The following is a 19,604-nucleotide window of genomic DNA, read 5'->3' on the forward strand; positions in this document are numbered from 1 at the left end:
GGTGTAAGATTTCTACAGAAATAAATGATCGGATGTTCTCCGTTCACTTTTTGATATAGAACTGCTCCTAGTCCTACTTCAGACGTGTCCGTTTGGACGATGAATTTATCCATAAAATTGGAGTGGGAAAGGACAGTTTGTTCACATAAGACCAACTTCAAGGCCTGAAATGCTTCTTCTGCCTGAGGATTCCACCGAATCCTGATTGACTTCCTTCCTTTCAGCAGATCGGTCAGGGGTGCAGCCCTCCCAGCGAAATTGAGTATAAACCGCCTATAATACTCAATAATGCAGAGAAACACTTTTACTTGCTTCGTAGGTCAGGGCTAATTTTGAATGGTCTCAACTTTGTTTATTTGGGGTTTGATGACCCCACGGCCAATCACGTACCCCAAATAACGGGCCTCCTTTAGCCCTATTACACACTTTTGAGGATTCGCAGTCAAGCTTGCATCTCGGATGGAATCTACGACTGCCAGTCGCCACTATGAATAATAATATCGTCTAAGTAGGTGGATGCATACTTCCGATAGGGTTTTAATACTATGTCCATCAGCCTCTGGAAGGTGGTGGGGGCCCCATGTTACCCAAAAGGCAAAACGACATAGTGATAAAGTCCCTCCAGTGTGACAAAGGCGGTCTTTTCCTTTGCCGACTCTGTCAGAGGTACCTGCCAGTAACCCTTGGTTAAATCCAGCGTCGCGAAGTACTGGGCCTGGCCCAGTCTTTCAATCAGCGCATCAACCCAGGGCATTGGATAAAGGTCAAACTTCGACATCTCATTCAATTTCCGTAAATCATTACAAAATTGTAACGATCCATCTGGCTTTGGAATCAACACCATGGAACTGGCCGACTCACTCTTGGATTCTTTGATAACTCCTAGGCTAAGAATTTTCTGTACCTCTTCCGTAAATGCTTGTCTCCGGGCCTCTGGCACTCGGTTTCACTCGTACCCTTACCCGCGGCTCGGTGCATGCTGGACCATCGATGTACGGCCTGGCTTTTCTGAAAATATGTCTGTATTCTGCTGTACTAACTTATTGACCTCCCATTTTTGTTGTTTTGACAGGGATTCTGCTATTTTTACTCCGACCTCTGTCGGGACTGATATTTGAGGGTCTACAATATTTCCGACCAGCGCCTCCGTGGCCCACAGGGATTTTCTGTCCTTCCACGCCTTTAGCAAGTTCACATGATATATTTGTTCTGGTTTTCTCTGCCCAGGCTGATATATTTTTATAGTTCTCCAACTTTTTCCCAAACTTCATAGGGCCCTTGCCACTTGGCCAGAAACTTACCCTTAGCAGTGGGTATGAGCACAAGTACTCTATCTCACTGGGAAAAGGTCCTTACTGTGGCTTTTCTATTATACCCATGGCTCTGAGCTGCCTTAGCCTCTGCTAGATGTTCTCTCACAATAGGCATCACTGATGCAGTCCGGTCCTGCATATCTGCAATATGTTCTATTACACTCTTATGGAGAGTAGGCCCCTGCTCCCATGTCTCTGTGGCAATGTCCAGCAGGCCTCACTGATGTCTGCCATATAACAGTTTGAACGGGGAAAAGCCCATTGAGGACTGTGGTACTTCTTGGATGGCGAACATCAAATATGGCAGCAACATATCCCAGTCCTTCTCATCTTGGGATATTAACCTTTTTAACATATTTTTTAGGGTTTTATTAAATATTTCCACCAGCCCATCTGTTTGGGGCTGGTACGTTGAGGTTCATAACTGCTTGATTCGGAGCAGTTTGCCCAACTCCTTTGTCACTTTGGACATAAAAGGAGTTCCTTCATCCGTAAGATTCTCTTTTGGCAACCCAATGCGACAAAACATAGCAAATAGCTCCCTGCCATAAATTTTTTCGCTGTATGTCGGAGAGGAATGGCCTCCAGATTACGGGTTGCATAGTCCACTACCACTAATATGTGTTGGTGGCCCCGGGCCGACATTACCACAGGCCCCGCTAGATCCATAGTGATCCACTCAAAAGGTACCTCTATAATGACACTCTGGACACAAAACCTTAACCTCTTCATAAACACCAGGCCAATAGAACCGCCTTTTTGACTCCAAGATGACCTCCCATTACATGTGCATGAGCCAAATTTAATACCGCCCGGCGATAGGGCTGTGGTACCACTAACTGTTCCACTACATCCTGTCGGACCTTGTCCACCCGGTACAGTAAGTCCGGGGAAACAGCTATGTGGGGAAAAAAGCACTTCTGCGCCAGGTTGTTGGGCTACCCCATTGATTACAGTCTACCCAGAGTGGGGTCCTGGAGTTGGGTGGTACCAAACGTGTCCCGGGACACCTCCAGCTCCGGGATAGATGTGCCCTCCGCGTCCTCACCAGCCAATACCTCTAGGCGGAACCTATAGGGGTTACACTCTGGCCCTATGATGGGGACCCCTATGGCCAATACCCCAGAATCGGGGTCTTTGGGTTCAGGACCCAGAGAGTCTTTCTCCACAAGAGATTGCTCTCCGTCCTTCCATAAGGATCATAATATGGGCAAGTCTCTTCCTAAAATAGCCCTGTATGGAAGATTCTTTACCACTCCCACCACATGCTGTACCTCCCCGCCCGGCTTGGCCATGACAATCATCACCGCCGGTTACTCTCGGATATCCCCATGTATACAGATGACGGAGACCTTTGGTTCAGTGGGATTTTCTTGAGAAACCAGTGGCCTGTGCACTAGGTTTAATCCGGTACCCGTTAATGGACACCTGGCACATGGGAGGTTCACCAGCCCTCAGCAGGGTGTAGGTGGTACAGACAGGCCTGGCATAGAATGAGGACCGGCGAGCAAACCCGCAGTCCATAAGCACTGCCAGCATCAGATATATGTGTTCTCACGAACCCACGGGGCACGCTTAATGGCTCTTTGGGTTGCATTATGCCTTGTTTCATATCGGGATTTTTTCCCCATCTCTGTAAGCGGGGCCGGGGATTTGGGTGTCACCCATTTTTGAGAAGTGTCCCGCACCTAATCCTGGGTGGCCATGTACCGGTCGACCAGGCTGACCAACTGGGCGAGGTTGCCCGGGTTCCCCTGACCCACCCAACGCTAGATGGCCACTGGCAGAGTACGCACAAACTGATCCAGCACCACACGCTCTATCATCTGAGCTGGGCCCAAAGTCTCAGGCTGGAGCCACTTCTTCACAAGGTGCAACAGATCATAAGCCTGCGACCTGGCGGGCCCACTGGTATACACTCGCTGGGCCCGCACATATGTATTGACCCCCATGCGGGACAGGACCTCACCTTTAAACTTCCCATAGTTCTGGGCAACCTCACGGCTTAGGTCAAAGTAGGCCTTCTGTGCGTCCCCCACCAGAAACTGAGCCACCCGCTCTACTGTTCTTTCAAAAACGGTGAGAAAGGCCTCCACATCGTCTTCCGGAGTCATTTTTCTTAATGCTGACCAGACTTTTTCCCGGGCCGCTGGCTGGAGCTGGGTCACCGCTGGTGGTGTCTCTTTCAGGGACGCAATCTACTGCTGAAACAGGCTGTTGGTCTCTTGCTGTTGTGCATTGGGCCTATTGTTGCTGCGCATTGGCCAGCACTAGCTGCTTCAGTAGTTCCTCCATCTTGGCTGCTGGCTTAGGTTCTAACTTTGCTGGTTTAAGCCAGGACATGTGAACACTGTGTTTGCCTTACTGGTCTGCCCGCAATCTCCACCATATGTAGAGCCGTCAGATCCTACAACCAGTGTTGAAGAAAGGCAGGGATACAACAAAGTCACTTCAATACAGTTTATTGATAGTTCTAGCCAACTTACAGTTCAGTATAGCAGGGTCAGGTAGTCGGTCCATAACACATGAATAAAGTGATACAGGCTCGGGTCTCACTTAGAAGCGTCCTCAGGCCAGTGCTGATTCACACACGCCTTGCGCTCAATGATCTGTAAGCCTCTCACTCATACAGACATACCCCGCTTCTTGCAGCTGACTTTTTAAATCACAGCCGTGGACATGGGCAACCTGTGAAACCCGGAGTGGATCGTGGGGAATAAGCACCCACCAGCATTTTGCTTATTCCCAATGAAAGCCAGACCCAGATTAGCTGATACCAGCTATACTAGGAACCAACAGTGTCCACTATCTATCCTAGTGGACACACTAGATATTGACTTTCACTCCACCAAGGCCGGGCACCTTGGTGGCACAGCAAACCATGATATGCATCTCCTCTAATAGGTTTCCTGCACCATTCTAGGGAACATATACCTTCCTTCATATATGAGGTCTGTCACTGCCTCACAATATATATATATTGTGGGGGATCGCTCTGGTAAACACTCGGCAGCTGTGCAGGAAGCAGGGACAAAGACATGATAAAGTCTGATTTAAGTGTTTTTATTTCACACTTATATAATTAAACGTAAGCATAGCCCTAACAAATAGTCTTAAACAAACAAACCCTGCTCGGCTGAGCAAGCACCTAATATAAAAGACAATCCCTGACTATATGTGGGACTGGCTACCCGGCCCACGGGTACAAATGGTAAGTATTGGGTGGCACATGCAATACCTTCTGTAGTTCAGCAGTTAGCTCTCCAGGTATGGCCACCCTGCTCAGCTTTGAGGCCCTGACGACCCATGTGGGCTATGGAAGCCCAGGACCGAAGCCCGGGTGGAGTGACCATCCCATTGCCAACCTCAGTCACTCCAGTATAAGCAGGTCCCAGTACGTATTTTACAATGCTATGGCTAACAGACAAAACAGACTATGAACCCTGCTTAGGCTGAGTTCACATCAGCGTTCAGCCTTTCCGTTCTCCTGCTCCGTTATATGGGCAGAGCAGGAGAACGGAAAGGACGGATTCGGCACATAACTGAGCCGAACAGAGCCTACGGACCCCATAGACTATAATAGAGTTCGTTAGGCTTTCGCTCAGAAGATGATTTTGGAGCGGAGACAAAAGTCCTGCATGTACTACTTTCGTCTCCGCTCCAAAATCATCTTCTGAGCATAAACCTAACGGACCTGATTATAGTCTATGGGGTCCGTAGGCTCTGTTCGGCTCAGCTATGTGACAAATCCGTCCTTCCCATTCTCCTGCTCCTATAACGGAGCAGGAGAACGCAAAGGCTGAGCGCTTATGTGAACTCAGCCTTATCTTGTGTCTGGGTTAACCTCTCGGTTCCCAGAGACACAACCAAGGATTACCACACACAGTTTAACCGTTTCCATGGCAGATATCCAAAACCATACCCTTCTCAATATATATACATATATAAATATATACTGTATATATATATATATATTATATAAAAAAAAAATTATGGGTCACATGATGCAGTATGATATTTTCATAAATCTTCTAATCCAAGCAATTGATATCTATGTAGGTAAATGTATTTAACATATGGCTGACTTGGAGATAACAGCCAGGAGCTCTCCAGTAATGCAAATCGGCGGCTCAACCTATAGACCGAATGGAGATGGGTGCTCACCTCTCGGTCCACCCAGACCGCACAGTAGAAAAAAATAGTAATAAAGAAATGAGGGGCACTCCTTATAAGGGAACAGGAATCGGTAGTAAAGGGTTAAAATTTAATAGAAACAATACATCAAATTGTCATACATAAAAACATGATAAAACTAATAATAAAAATAAATGAAGATAGGGTCCTGAAGAAACCTGTTGATAATAAAAATTCAAGGGTTCATGGGACACTGCCCACAATAAAAGTCAGTCCCAGCAGGTCTATATGCACCTGGATACGATTCCAAGAGCTCTCCAGCCCTCATGCAAACTCTGATGCGGCCATCATTAGTAATAGAGATGAGCGAATCGAGCTTTGGATGTTGCATCTGAAGTCGAATCATTCATAACTTTGGATTAATACTGTACGGCGATCCGTCTCTGTACAGTATTATAATGTATGGGCTTCGATAAGCCGAAGTTAGTTATTTGCAAAGTCGCGCGTGACTTCGTTGAATAACTTCGGTTATTGATTTTTAAAGTGGAAAACCACTTTAAAAGTTGAAAGTGAATTTGGGTTTGGTTCCGACTGGTATATGTACCCAACATGTACCCATTACCCCTGCTTCAGAACCCAAAATAAAGAGTGCACCACCAGGGTTGTGTGATCATTGACCACTTGCAGTTTATACTTTGTGAATCTCAGCTCAATTGCATTAAAGGGAATATGCCATGTTCTATTATATAACATATACAATTAAAACTTGTACTGACATTGATATTTAACGTATTTTATTATTGAAACTAATATCTCATTGTTTATCATTTATTTTAGCTACAGACTCTTTCATACCCACTCGACTGGTGGGTGGGAGCTCTCCTTTTGAAGGAAGGATAGAAGTCTATCATTCTGGCCAATGGGGCACGGTATGTGATGACCAGTGGGATGATGCAGATGCTGAGGTGGTCTGCAGACAGCTAGGACTTGGGTAGGTAGAATCTTTATGTTCTCTTTTTGTCTTGTCTTCTGGGAACAGTTGATAGACTAGGATAGTTTGTATGATCATCACCTGTTTATAGCCTGCCTGCCCCTCTATATGCCACAATGCAGAGCCACTAATTATTAGATACCTGCAATCTCACAGACCTGGCCTGTCCATAGATTACATGGACAGCAATTGGTGGATGGCCACCAGGTAATGCTATATGACCACTGCCATGGCTGATGGGCTGACTTCATTTTAAAAAGTGGTTATGTTTTTGAGAAAAATGCAAGAGTGTACCCCAATGTGATGGCAGCTATATCCTAATCTTACTAAAGCTAAACTTCTTCATCCAATTTAGGTAGCCACCCTCTCAGGAATTAAGACCGAGATCTATAGTGTTCTACTCATTACAGTCAAACGTTGGAGCTTAAAAATATGCTGAAATATTTTTCCTTTAAATGACTCAATTTATTATAAAATGCATATAACATTTTGATAATTTTACAGAAAATGTTCATGGGGAAAATATTACAAAGCATCAAACATTGTCATAGTATTTCACCTCTACAGAATATGAATAACTAACCTAAACATGAAGGATGAGCTAGCAGAATAAAGGTCATTATTCAAGCATAGCTCAAGTGTGCTGATTCATCACACTAGAACGTAATGGTTTGAAAACGAACAATATTTTCTGGAATAAAGGCCTCACAGAAAATAACAGTGTGGTAAACGTGTGTAAAATAAAATGCAGGTATTTTACAGTGAATTGTGCTTAACCGTGGATGACCTACATAGGTCAACAAAGTGACATATAGTACCAATACCAGCAATAATAATTATTGTATAATAACCAGGAATAGGGTACGTTCTGCTCTGTCAAGTGTGACCAGTTACCAGTGTCCTTGTGCTGCCCCTCATATATTTAGTGAGATAATCCTTTTGCTTTTATCCTAAGTGCTTTGATCACAGTTAGGCCTCTTTCAGACAGGCGTCCCGGATTTGCTCCGGATGCGTCCCGGGTGCATTGCGGGAAACCCGCTCGAGTGCGCACACAATTTCAGTCAGTTTTGACTGCGATTGCGTTGCGTTGTTCAGTTTTTATCGCGCGGGTGCAATGCGTTTTGCACGTGCGTGATAAAAAACTGAATGTAGTACCCAGACCTGAACTTCTTCACTGAAGTTCGTGTTTGGGTTCGGTGTTGTGTAGATGTTAATATTTTCCCTTGTAACATGGTTATAAAGGAAAATAATAGCATTCTTAATACAGAATGCATAGTAAAATGTTGCTTGATGGGTTAAAAAATCAAAAAAATCAACTCACCTCATCCACTTGATTGCGCAGCCGGCATCATCTTCTTTCTTCTTCTTTGAGGACCTGCAAAAGGACCTTTGATGACGTTATTCCGCTCACCACGTGGATGAGCGTGGTGACGTCAGCACAGGTCCAGATGAATAAAGATAGAAGGTCCTTTGGCAGGTCCTGAAAGAAGAAGATGCCGGCTGCGCGAACAAGCGGATGAGGTGAGTTAATTTTTTATTTTATTTTTTAACCCCTCATGCCACATTTTAGTAAGCATTCTGTATTAAGAATGCTATTATTTTCCCTTATAACCATGTTATAAAGGAAAATAATACAGTAAATTGACTTTAATGGGGTTGCTCATCCCTATCATCTCCTAGCAACCATGCGTGAAAATCAGAATATAGAACATGCTGCAATTTTTATGCAACACACAAGTGATGCGTGAAAATCACCGCTCATCTGCACAGCCCCATTGAAGTGAATGGGTCCGCATTCAGTGCGGGTGCAATGCGTTCCCCTCTTGCATTGCACCAGCATGGAATTCTCGCCCGTGTGAAAGGGGCCTTGGTGTTGCAAACACCTAGTAAATGTGATCTATGATGTGCTAAGTGGAAAGTGCCCTAGTTCACATGTAGCAGACAACAAAAGTATATAAAGAGAAAAAACTAATATTTACAGCAAAGTATATAAAATATTTAAAGGGCTTGTCCCATGACTATTGTAAAAAAATTGAAAATCATACCTCCTATAGCATGTGACAATGTCTTTCTAACAAATCTAGAACCAGTCCTGTACCGCATATGGATCCAGAGCTCCCCCCATTCATTGCTCTGGTGGTTCTGCTAGATTTATTTCATGCTGGCAGCTCAGGGGTGTGTCATTTTGCTGAAGCTCTCTCCTTATTACAGCTCTGGGTTTCTTTCTGCTGCAGCTCTCTCCCTATAACTGTCACAGCTTCTAATAGAATATCCAGCTGGTGGCAGATGAATAATGAAACTAAGCGTGTGCGTGCACCTTAGCAAAATGGATAGAGAAATATATACATATACATTTTATTGAATAACTCAGTGATCAAACTACATTTTTAATTACATGCAGGTTCAAAACTATTCAGATCCATTTGCTGGGTCCATATTCATAAGTGAAAGTTTGCCATGCTCAGGGGAGCATGGCCAACTAGAGTATATAAATATATCAGCTTTTTGGATTGATTGCAGAGGTCCTCTTTAAATGAACAACACAATGCAGTGCAACTATCAGTCAAGCTTAAAGGGGTTGTCTCATCATGGACAATGGGGGCATATCGCTAGGATATGCCCCCATTGTCTTATAGGTGCGGGTCCCACCGATGGGACGCACACCTATATCGAGAACAGAACCCTGCAAGTGAAGAAGGGCGCACTGCGCATGCGCAGCCGCCCTCCATTCATTTTCTAGAGGGCCAGCGAAAATAGCCGGCTTGGCTATTTCTGTCAGCCACATAGAAATGAATGGGAGCAGGGGCCGCGCATGCGTGGTATGCTCCAATTCACTTCTATGGGGAGCCGGCTTGGTGGTGGCCGGACCAGAGTCCTCCAGCCACCATCTTGCGGGGCTCAATTCTCGATATAGGTGCGTGTTGTTATTATCCACATTGCTTCCTTTGTTGGCTAGACTAATTTTTCCATCACATTATACACTTCCCGTTTCCAAGGTTATGACCACCCTGCAATCCAGCAGCAGTGGCCGTGCTTTCACACTATAGAAAAAATCACTGGCCTCTCCGGTGGCTGGGACCATAGAATCACACATAGGCTAGTGCTTTTTCCTATAGTGTGCAAGCCCGACCACCGCTGATGGATTGAAGGGTGGCCGTAACCATGGAAACGAGAAGTGTATAATGTGATGGAAATATGAGTCTAGCCAGCAAAGGAAGCAATACGGACCATCACAATACATTAGGAAGTGCCTTGTATTAACTTTCTCTACATGATAAATGCCATTTGTTGAAGTGAGACAACCCCTTTAAGGAGGTTAGCCAAGGCCGAAAGGGTCGCCATGTGTTATAGAAACACTGGACTTTTCATAGTATTGCAGCTCAGCCCTATCCAAAAATACTTATGCACAGCATACATGGGCAGTTCACATACTGGTACCAAAGCAATGACATGAATTCATGGAATGCATAATACTGTTCAGTGATTTGTATTAGACATATAAGGCAACACATGCATAAAGCAGCATTTACAGAAGTTTAACCCATACTATGGAAAACATGAAATAATGTGGATAATTCACCAACACAACTAGCTGATCTTCCCCATTGTGCAGATGCTACACATAGCTGAATAAGGCTACCTTCACACTAGTGGCAGCCTTCTCCGGCAGGCTATTCCGGCGTGTGAACAGCTAGCCGGATCCGTGCTGCCGCTAGTGCACGCGTGCCGCCAGAGGTCCGCTCCAGCCCCATTGACTATAATGGGGGCGGGACGGAGTTCCGGCAGCAGCACGGCAAACATGCCGAGAGGCGGCCGAAATAAAACTATGACATAAATACAACATAAATACAACATTTTTATTGCATCTAATCAGAAAATCATATAAGAAGATCCAATCACATTAAAACTAATTTATCATTATGATTCTTAAAAAATTTTGATGTTTGCCCCATGTGTGACCTTACACCAGTTTTGGAAAAGCCACATTGTTCAAAGTGTTCTTAAATTTATACTGCTGCTTTATTGCAATTTTGGCAGAGCTTAAAGAAGAACATATGACATCCTTTTCTTAACTATTTGTCACAAAAATATTGTCGGTGAGAAAATGAACTATGATTATGAGATAATGAACTTTATCATTTACATACAGGACTAGGCAGTAGCATAATAGACTGAAGTTGAGTCCATCTGTTGCTGTTTTGCTCATGATGTGTGACTGATGGGTCTGTGCTGCAACAGGTGGGCAAATTTGCATATAGCACAGGACATCAATTTAGATAAATACATTAGGGGACAAAAATCGAGAACAAAAGATGGTTTTATCTGAAAATTACACAGTTTTTCATACATAGTACTGGTAAAATCATGTCTATTCATATTTTGTGTTATATAGATCACATACAGTACAAATTGGTATAATGGAGATTTACTTACCAAAACTAGTTAAATAATAGTAAACAGCTAATATGATAAAAAAAAATTAAAAAAGTTTCATAATTTAACTGCAATATACACAGGAGCATAACTAGGACCCCTGGGGCCGCATACCAAGACTTGAAATAGGGCCGCACTCCACCATGAACACCTTCAAACAAAGTTCAGAACACGAGAACCTTATGATTATGTTGATATCCAGATTACACAGGGATAATGCACAAAGTGGGCAATATGTGCACAGTGATGTCACAGTACGGCAATAAGGCTCACAGTGATATTACAACAGTATTATAAAACACATGGCAATTAGGGATGAGCGAATCGACTTCGGATGAAACATCCAAAGTCGATTTGCATAAAACTTCGGTCCAATACTGTACGGAGCGAGCGCTCCGTACAGTATTAGAATGTATTGGCTCAGATGAGCCGAAGTTATTACTTCGCGAAGTCTTGCGTGACTTTGCCTAATAACTTCATAGATGAATTTTTACTGTAAAAAAAACACTTCCTGAGCTCGGGTTCAGTTCCAAGGTACCACTTGGAACCGAACCCGAGTTCGGGAAATGTTTTTTTTACAGTAAAACGTAATCTATGAAGTTATTACGCGAAGTCACGCGAGACTTCGCAAAGTAATAACTTTGGCTCATCTGAGCCAATACATTCTAATACTGTACGGAGCGCTCGCTCCGTACAGTATTGGACTGAAGTTTTATGCGAATCGACTTTGGATGTTTCATCCGAAGTCGATTCGCTCACCCCTAATGGCAATGTACAAAAATAAATCAGTGATGTCACAGCACATAAATAATGTAAACAGGAATGCAATCTTGCAGTGTCTATAAATACTGTATATCACTAACTGTACTGAATTCTGAGTTGAGATGGGCCCCTTTGGTTATTGGGCCCTATAGCAGCTGCTATGCCTGCTACCCTGATAGTTATGCCCATAAATATAAAGTATATAGCCAGGTAACTGAATCAAAATGTCTTGGTAACCATGCTATGTATCAGGTGAACATTATTTGCTAATTTTTCTTTTACTTTTTACTGTTTGCCACTGATAATAAATCACTTTTACTTTGAATGTTATATACAGGGGTTTTGCTAAAGCCTGGAGTCAGGCTCATTTTGGAGAAGGAAGAGGTCAAATTCTTCTGGATGAGGTACAGTGCACGGGAAATGAGCTGTCTATAGAGGAGTGTCAACGAAGTTCATGGGGGGAGCACAACTGTGGACATAAGGAAGACGCAGGCGTTTCCTGTACACCAATTGCAGGTATCAAATATATTGGCTATGCTTTTCTTCATAGGTCTTTCAGGCTACAGACACTTACAAAACCATTGTCACATCTCACAAAGAGTTCAAAGGCAATATGGAATTTCTAGCTTGTGCACTGCCCTCTAGGACATGAAGACACCATGAAACAATGCACCTAGTCTGCTCAAGTTGTTTTCGAAGACCTGGAGTTGTTGGGAAAATTGCTATTGCTATAATTCTCCTGATTTGTCATTGAACTAAATTACAACGTACAGAATTGGCTAGTTAGTGTGGTATTGTTATAGGTTCTATGGCGTGTGTACAATGTCCTGAGAATAATACTGCCTGTCTATATGTTTTTCATACAGATGGCGCCATTAGACTAGCAGGGGGTAAAGGGAACTTTGAAGGACGCCTGGAAGTGTTCCACAATTCACAGTGGGGGACGATATGTGATGATGGGTGGACAGAGCTGAATACACAAGTTGTATGCCATCAACTGGGATATAAGTAAGAATCATTTAATGTATACTATCAACTAGAACACAGTCATAACAAATATACATATAAGACTACATGCACACGAACATTGTTTGTTTCCGTATTCCGCTCTGGGGTTTTTTGCGGATAGTATGCGGACACATTTATTTCAATGGGTCCGCAAAAAATGCGGACAGCACACCGTGTGCTGTCCACATCAGTATGTCTGTTCCGTAGCCCCACAAAAAAAATAGAGCATGTCCTATTCTTGTCCGTTTTAGGCATTGTTACAATGGATCCGGAAAAAAACTAAACGGATGGCATACCGCAAAACACATACGGTCGTGTGCATGTAGCCTAAATATGTACTTTATTGTTACCGTCAAGTACCCCTAGAGTCTGGTCACTCCCCCGGCCCACAGAGCTGGTGGGTCTTTGTCTCAACAGTGTCAACATTACTGTGTTAGTTGATGACAAAAGAGTTGGCATTCCTGCATGCCATACTGCAAGAGGATGAGGTGCCAGTTAGATAGGGTCATTATATGGTGTAGTACTAAAAAGAACAACCAGTTCACCAGTGGACCACACCTCCAGACAAGCAGCACAGGATCCAGTCCAAGAATGTCTAGCTCCACAGGCAGGTAAAATCTCCAATACTTTACTCAATCACATAAGGTTTGAAATAATCCAGTGGCAAGAGGAGAGCACCAATGCTTATGTGTTTAGCATTGGTGTCATAGCATTGTGGCTGTGAAGATGGTTAAAAAGACTCTAAGAGCCAATAACATGATCAACTCTAAACCAGCCTTTTTTCTACAGTCAGACCTAATTATCCATATTATGATGTGATCCATATTACAATATCAATTACAATAAAAACCTACTTTGTACAAAACATTCTTTACATAATTAAATTGTACAAATGATCAGACCAAATAAGATTCACCAGTCAAGAAATATACCATTCAACATACCCAAGGTAATATATTTCATAGCACTAATGTCTAAATACTGACATTTGAAAGCTACCTGAAATAATAATAATAAAAAAGAACCAAAAATGCGCAAAAATTGCAATGTGAACATTGACAAAGACAAAAAAAAACACAATGCACCAAAAACACACAAAAAATGGAAGTACGGTGTGAACACTGACAAATATACAAAAAACAAAAACACACATAAAGCACTGAGAAAGACAAATAACACACAAAAAACACAACTACAGTGTGAATACTGACAAAGAAGAAAAACGCACAGCAACGCATCAAAGCACACTAAAAATGTGACTACACTGTGAACACTGACAAAGAAAAACAAATAAAATTGTGTCAGTAATGTAATCTCCCATTGTAAATTGAGACCCGTGGACACCCAAGATCCACACTAGAAAATCAAAAACGCTTAATGCAACATTAAGGCTTTCTTATAGTCGCCACACTGTACTGATCTGTTTACTTTTTTAATACCCATAACCAAATCAACATTGCCTGCATGTACTGAATCAAAATTACAAGATGCATTACAAATATTGCATTATTTTGGATTAGAAATATCATGTAAATGTTCAAGTATGTCAGTTCTCAGACATCTAGTGGTAATTATATGGTGCCCTGCGCTGAGTTAATGGCGGACCTTGTGGTTCTTGAAGCATTATACTGGAGTGTCTGTAGTTGGGGTGAAATGTGTGCAGCATGTGCATGAATGACAGTGAGACCTGCTGCGAAACTGTTTGGAGATCTGGTTCTAGAGACCCACTGAGGCGCTGGTGGGCTGTGAGAGAGAAAGGCCAAATGAGTCACTGGGAGACTGAGGAGGAGTAGAGCCTGTGGAACCACCATGTAAAGGTGGAGTAGGAGGTAGCGTGAGACAGGTTCTAGAGCTGCAAGTTTTCAGACGGGTAAATTGGAAAGAGAGTTGCAGAAGCTGGTTAGTATGAGAGACTGCTGAAAAATAACCAGTGGCTACCTATTGTCTGGAGCAAGTGTCACACGTACTGGAGCTGTTGTTCAAGTGCCCAACAAGTTGAGCATCATACTAGGACTGATAACCCCAACCCTGGTCAAGGCCAAGTAAAGATATTTGGAGAATGAGTCTGCAGTGAGTGGGGGAAAGCAAGGGAATGTGAAGCAACATCCCTGTGAGTGAAGGTGGCCAAAAACGCAAGTTTGCTAAAAACCAGCCTCTGGAGGAAAGAAGCAACAAATTATTCAAAAAGCTTGAGAACCATAAAGGGACAGTATTTGGAGGAAGACATTAAAGGTAAGTATGCATATGGCTTTAGATTTTACTGCATATGGTTTGGGTTATATTGCTTCTGGCACCTGCCACGCTATTGAGACTGACTGGCCATCAAATCTAGGACTGGATCTTGCAGTTGGGCATTGCAGAAAAATATTGAGAGTGATTGAACATCTTTGTTTATTTAGGAAGGTTACATGTACCTACAGAAAGAGACACAGGGCGGACCACCAGTATAATCATTCCTATACACAGCTTTTGGAAAAGCCTACTCTGTGAGATACTTGATAACTGTGCATACTGCTTGTATTTACCCTGTCACACCCATCATCTAGTCAGTAAAAGATCGACTATATTTTACTATAACTAAGCCGGCCCGGTCATTTGTCTCCACATCTAATCCGGTCACCTGCTCTCCCGCTTTGCTCCACACTACCCATTAATTTGACGTCAAGAGCACCCCAGCCTCCACCAGACAGGAGACGCCAAAGTCCAGGGTTTGAAGGCTAGTGCCCCTCCAGCCTTTGTACATCAGGTCTGGGGGCAGGGGTTAGCCACCATAAGAACTACAACCACCCTCATAGCCACCACAACCATCCTCATCACCACCGCCACCATTCCCATCCTCCCTTCTCTCCATTGCCCTAGCACCTCCCTCTGCAGGCTGGTGCTCTGCAAAGCTGAGCTGCAAGTTGAGGTTTGTCAAGATGATCCTGGAAATGGGTAATGTAATGGTCAGACACCCCTGGAGGTGCTGAGGTATTATATACAAGTGGCTAGTGCAGGCCCCCAAGTAATGGCTGGAGGGTTATGCTGTGGTCATGTCATGGTCTTACCTTCTTGCTGTTCTCCTTCGTTTGACATGTGCTGGCGGCCATCTTGGTTTCTGGGTTTCTTGTAGCCTCCCACCCTGCGGCTCCTCCTTCCCACTGGGAGGAGCTGGATGCCTAGCTCATATATATAGGAGGTCTGTGGCTTCAGTTCCTTGCTTGGTCCTCCTGTGTTCACATGCTTCTAGACTGCTGCTGCTTCTGGTTCCTGATCCTGGTTTCGTCCGACTACCCTGCTGGTTCCTGATCCTGGTTTCGTCCGACTACCCTGCTGGTTCCTGATCCTGGCTTCGTCTGACTACCCTTCTGGTTCCTGACCTCTGGCTTCGCAAAGACTCTGCTTCGGTTTCGCCATCCGTTTGGACTTTTGCTTTACAGCTTTATTTTCAATAAAGCCTTCTTATTTTCACTTATCTCTTGTTGTACGTCTGGTTCATGGTTCCGTGACATTAGGACCAAGCCATGAATTCTGACGGTACAGGGCCATTCTCGCTACCCACGCTGGTTGCCAGACTTGATCAGCAGGATCACCTGTTGGGTCGGTTCGCTGTGGCGTTGCAAACCCTGCTTGAACGCACGGCTCATTTCGTTCCCGTTGCCGATGGGTCGGTTGTCGCTCCTGGGCCCGCTCCTACTGCCGCTCCGGTTGTTGCGCCAGAGTCTACCCCGACACCTGTTGTTGCACCTGCGGTGTTTCGGGGTATGACCGGTTCTGCCCCTCTTCCACAGCGCTTTGGGGGAGAGCCAACTCAGTGCCGAGGTTTCCTTAACCAGGTGGGCATTTATTTCGAGTTGCTGCCACATGCCTTTCCTACTGAGAGATCAAAGGTGGGCTTCTTGATCTCGCTGCTCTCGGACAAGGCCTTGGCCTGGGCCAGCCCTTTATGGGAGAACAACAATCCGGTGGTTGCTGAGTTTTCCGGTTTTGTTGCTTCTCTTCGGAAGGTATTCGATGTGCCGGCTCGTGCTGCCTCTGCTGCGAAGCTCCTTATGTCCATCAGACAGGGTACACGATCCGTAGCTGAATACGCCATTGAGTTTCGTACCCTGGCAGCAGAGGTGGGCTGGAATAATGAGGCTCTGGTCGCTGCTTTCTCTCATGGTCTCTCGGATGCCTTGAAGGATGAGGTTGCAGCTAAGGACCTACCAGTGGAGCTCGAGTCTCTTATTTCTTTCCTGATTTTGATTGACACCAGACTCAGGGAGAGACCTTCCTTTAAGGAGAGCCTGCAGAGGTTTTCTAACGGATTGGCGCCTACGTTTGCTGTCCCACCCGTGCCTCCCTCTCCTCCCACGCCTCCTGGGGATGACTTGTCTGGGGGTGAACCCATGCAGCTGGGGTTTGCTCGCCTGTCCGAGGGGGAGAGGGTACTCCGGAGACGCGAGGGCCGATGCATGTACTGTGGTCTCGGTGGGCATTTTCGGTTGGCATGTCCGAACCGTCCGGGAAACGCTCGCACCTGAGATCCTGTCGGGGGCAGATCTTGGGTGGAGTCTCCTCGTCCCCGGTTTCCCGTATTGACAAACCACTGATCACTGTTGTCCTCTCCTGGGTCGGGGGCTCGGTGACGACCCAGGCGTTGGTGGACTCTGGTGCTGGTGGTTTGTTCATTGATAATGTGTTCGCTGCCGCCAATTCCATTCCTCTGCAGGCTCGAGGTTCCCCACTGGCTCTTGAGGCGATAGACGGCAGACCCCTTCTGCCGCCACACGTGACTCATGAGACCCTTCCAGTGGGGATAGCCATTGGTGCCGTTCACAGAGAGTCGGTCTGCCTCCAGGTTATTTCGTCTCCACACTACTCGGTGGTCTTGGGGTACCCCTGGCTCCGGAAGCATAATCCGACTTTCGATTGGAGATCGGCCGAGATCCTCTCGTGGTCACCGCAGTGTGGGGCTAGTTGCATCCATGGGTCTGTCAAGTTGCTGTGTACTTCCTCGGACTCTCTGTTGCCTCCTGAATACGAGGAGTACCGGGATGTATTCGATAAGGTGCGCGCGGTTGCCCTACCTCCGCACCGCCCATACGATTGTGCCATAGAGTTACAATCTGGTGCCGTTCCTCCTCGTGGCAAAGTCTATCCACTGTCGGTAGCGGAGAATGAGGCCATGGAGGAGTACGTGAGGGAGGCGCTTTCACGCGGACACATTCGCAAATCCTCGTCCCCGGCAGGGGCTGGATTTTTCTTTGTGAAAAAGAAGGGCGGTGAGTTGAGGCCTTGCATCGATTACAGGGGTCTCAATCGCATCACGATCAAGAACGCTTACCCGATACCCTTGATTTCCGAGCTGTTCGATCGCCTTAAAGGGGCCACGGTCTTTACCAAACTCGACCTGAGGGCGGCATATAACCTGGTAAGGATCAAGGCGGGCGATGAGTGGAAGACCGCCTTTAACACCAGGACCGGTCATTATGAATCCTTGGTTATGCCCTTTGGGTTGTGCAATGCGCCCGCAGTCTTTCAGGAATTCATCAACGATGTTTTCCGTGACCTGTTGCAGCAGTGTGTGGTGGTCTATTTGGATGACATCTTGGTATATTCTGAATCCATGGAGGCCCACATTCTGGATGTCAGACGAGTGTTGCAACGGTTACGAGAGAACAAGCTGTTCGGTAAGCTTGAGAAATGCGAATTTCACCGATCCCAGGTAACCTTCTTAGGTTACATCATTTCCGCTGAGGGGTTCTCCATGGATCCTGAGAAGGTTTCGGCTGTCTTACAGTGGCCCCAGCCCAGTGGTCTTCGTTCCCTGCAGCGCTTTTTGGGCTTCGCCAATTATTATCGGAGGTTCATCAGGGACTTTTCCATGCTAGCCAAGCCTCTCACGGATCTGACCAGGAAGGGCAGTAATTCCCAGGTCTGGCCGCTCGAGGCCATCCGAGCTTTTGAGGCTCTAAAGTCCGCCTTTGTGTCGGCTCCGATTCTGTCGCATCCCAACCCTGGGTTGCCCTTTGTCCTCGAGGTGGACGCGTCTGAGACGGGAGTAGGCGCCCTACTGTCTCAGCGTAGAACACCAGAGGGTCCTCTGCTTCCTTGTGGGTTTTACTCCCGGAAACTGTCTTCCGCGGAGTGCAACTATCAGATTGGTGACAGGGAGTTATTGGCCATCGTGCAGGCCCTTAAAGAATGGAGGCACTTGCTCGAGGGTTCAGTGGTTCCGGTCCTCATCCTGACGGACCACAAGAATCTGACCTACCTTTCTGAGGCCAAGAGATTGACACCACGTCAGGCCAGATGGGCTCTGTTCTTGTCACGTTTTAATTACGTGGTCTCCTACCTACCCGGTTCTAAGAACATCAGGGCGGATGCCTTATCACGGCAGTACTCCGAGCTGTCCAGGAAGGAGTCGATTCCGACTTCGGTCATACCTCCGAATCAGATCTTGGCCGCCATTCGCACCAGCCTGACCTTTCCCCTGGGTGAGCAGATTTTGGCGGCTCAATCTGGTGCTCCCTCTGGGAGACCCAACGGCAGATGTTTTGTGCCTGAGGAGTTGCGCACTCGGTTGTTGCGAACCTACCATAACTCCAAGACCGCGGGGCATCCTGGAAAGAATCAGCTGTCCTGGGCTGTTTCACGTCTGTTCTGGTGGCCTTCCCTACGTTCCGACATCGCCGCATATGTAGCGGCATGCTCCGTTTGTGCCCAGAGTAAGTCCCTTCGGCACCTTCCGTTGGGCCTTCTGCAACCCATAGCCACCGGGGAGCGCCCATGGTCACACCTGGGGATGGATTTCATTGTGGACCTCCCTGCATCCCGAGGCCATACGGTCATTCTCATGATTGTGGATCGGTTTTCCAAAATGTGCCACTGTGTTCCTCTCAAGAAGTTACCCTCTGCACAAGAGTTGGCCACGATTTTTGCCAGGGAGGTCTTCCGGTTGCACGGTTTGCCCAAGGAGATTGTGTCGGATCGGGGGA

At 45.8% G+C, this 19,604-nt stretch overlaps 1 protein-coding gene across 2 annotated transcripts in view; it reads left to right on the plus strand.

The window, feature by feature from the left end:
• PRSS12 (serine protease 12) overlaps nt 1-19,604 on the plus strand; it is a 200,405-nt gene that overhangs the window by 72,439 nt on the left and 108,362 nt on the right. For both annotated transcript variants that reach the window (XM_040418279.1, XM_040418280.1), the window contains 3 exons: nt 6,285-6,438; nt 11,972-12,150; nt 12,501-12,642. In XM_040418279.1, the coding sequence (XP_040274213.1) occupies nt 6,285-6,438; nt 11,972-12,150; nt 12,501-12,642 (475 nt within the window). The remainder of the gene's footprint in view (nt 1-6,284; nt 6,439-11,971; nt 12,151-12,500; nt 12,643-19,604) is intronic.

This window comes from Bufo bufo, chromosome 2 (assembly GCF_905171765.1).
Source record: "Bufo bufo chromosome 2, aBufBuf1.1, whole genome shotgun sequence".
Lineage (NCBI taxonomy): Eukaryota > Metazoa > Chordata > Amphibia > Anura > Bufonidae > Bufo > Bufo bufo.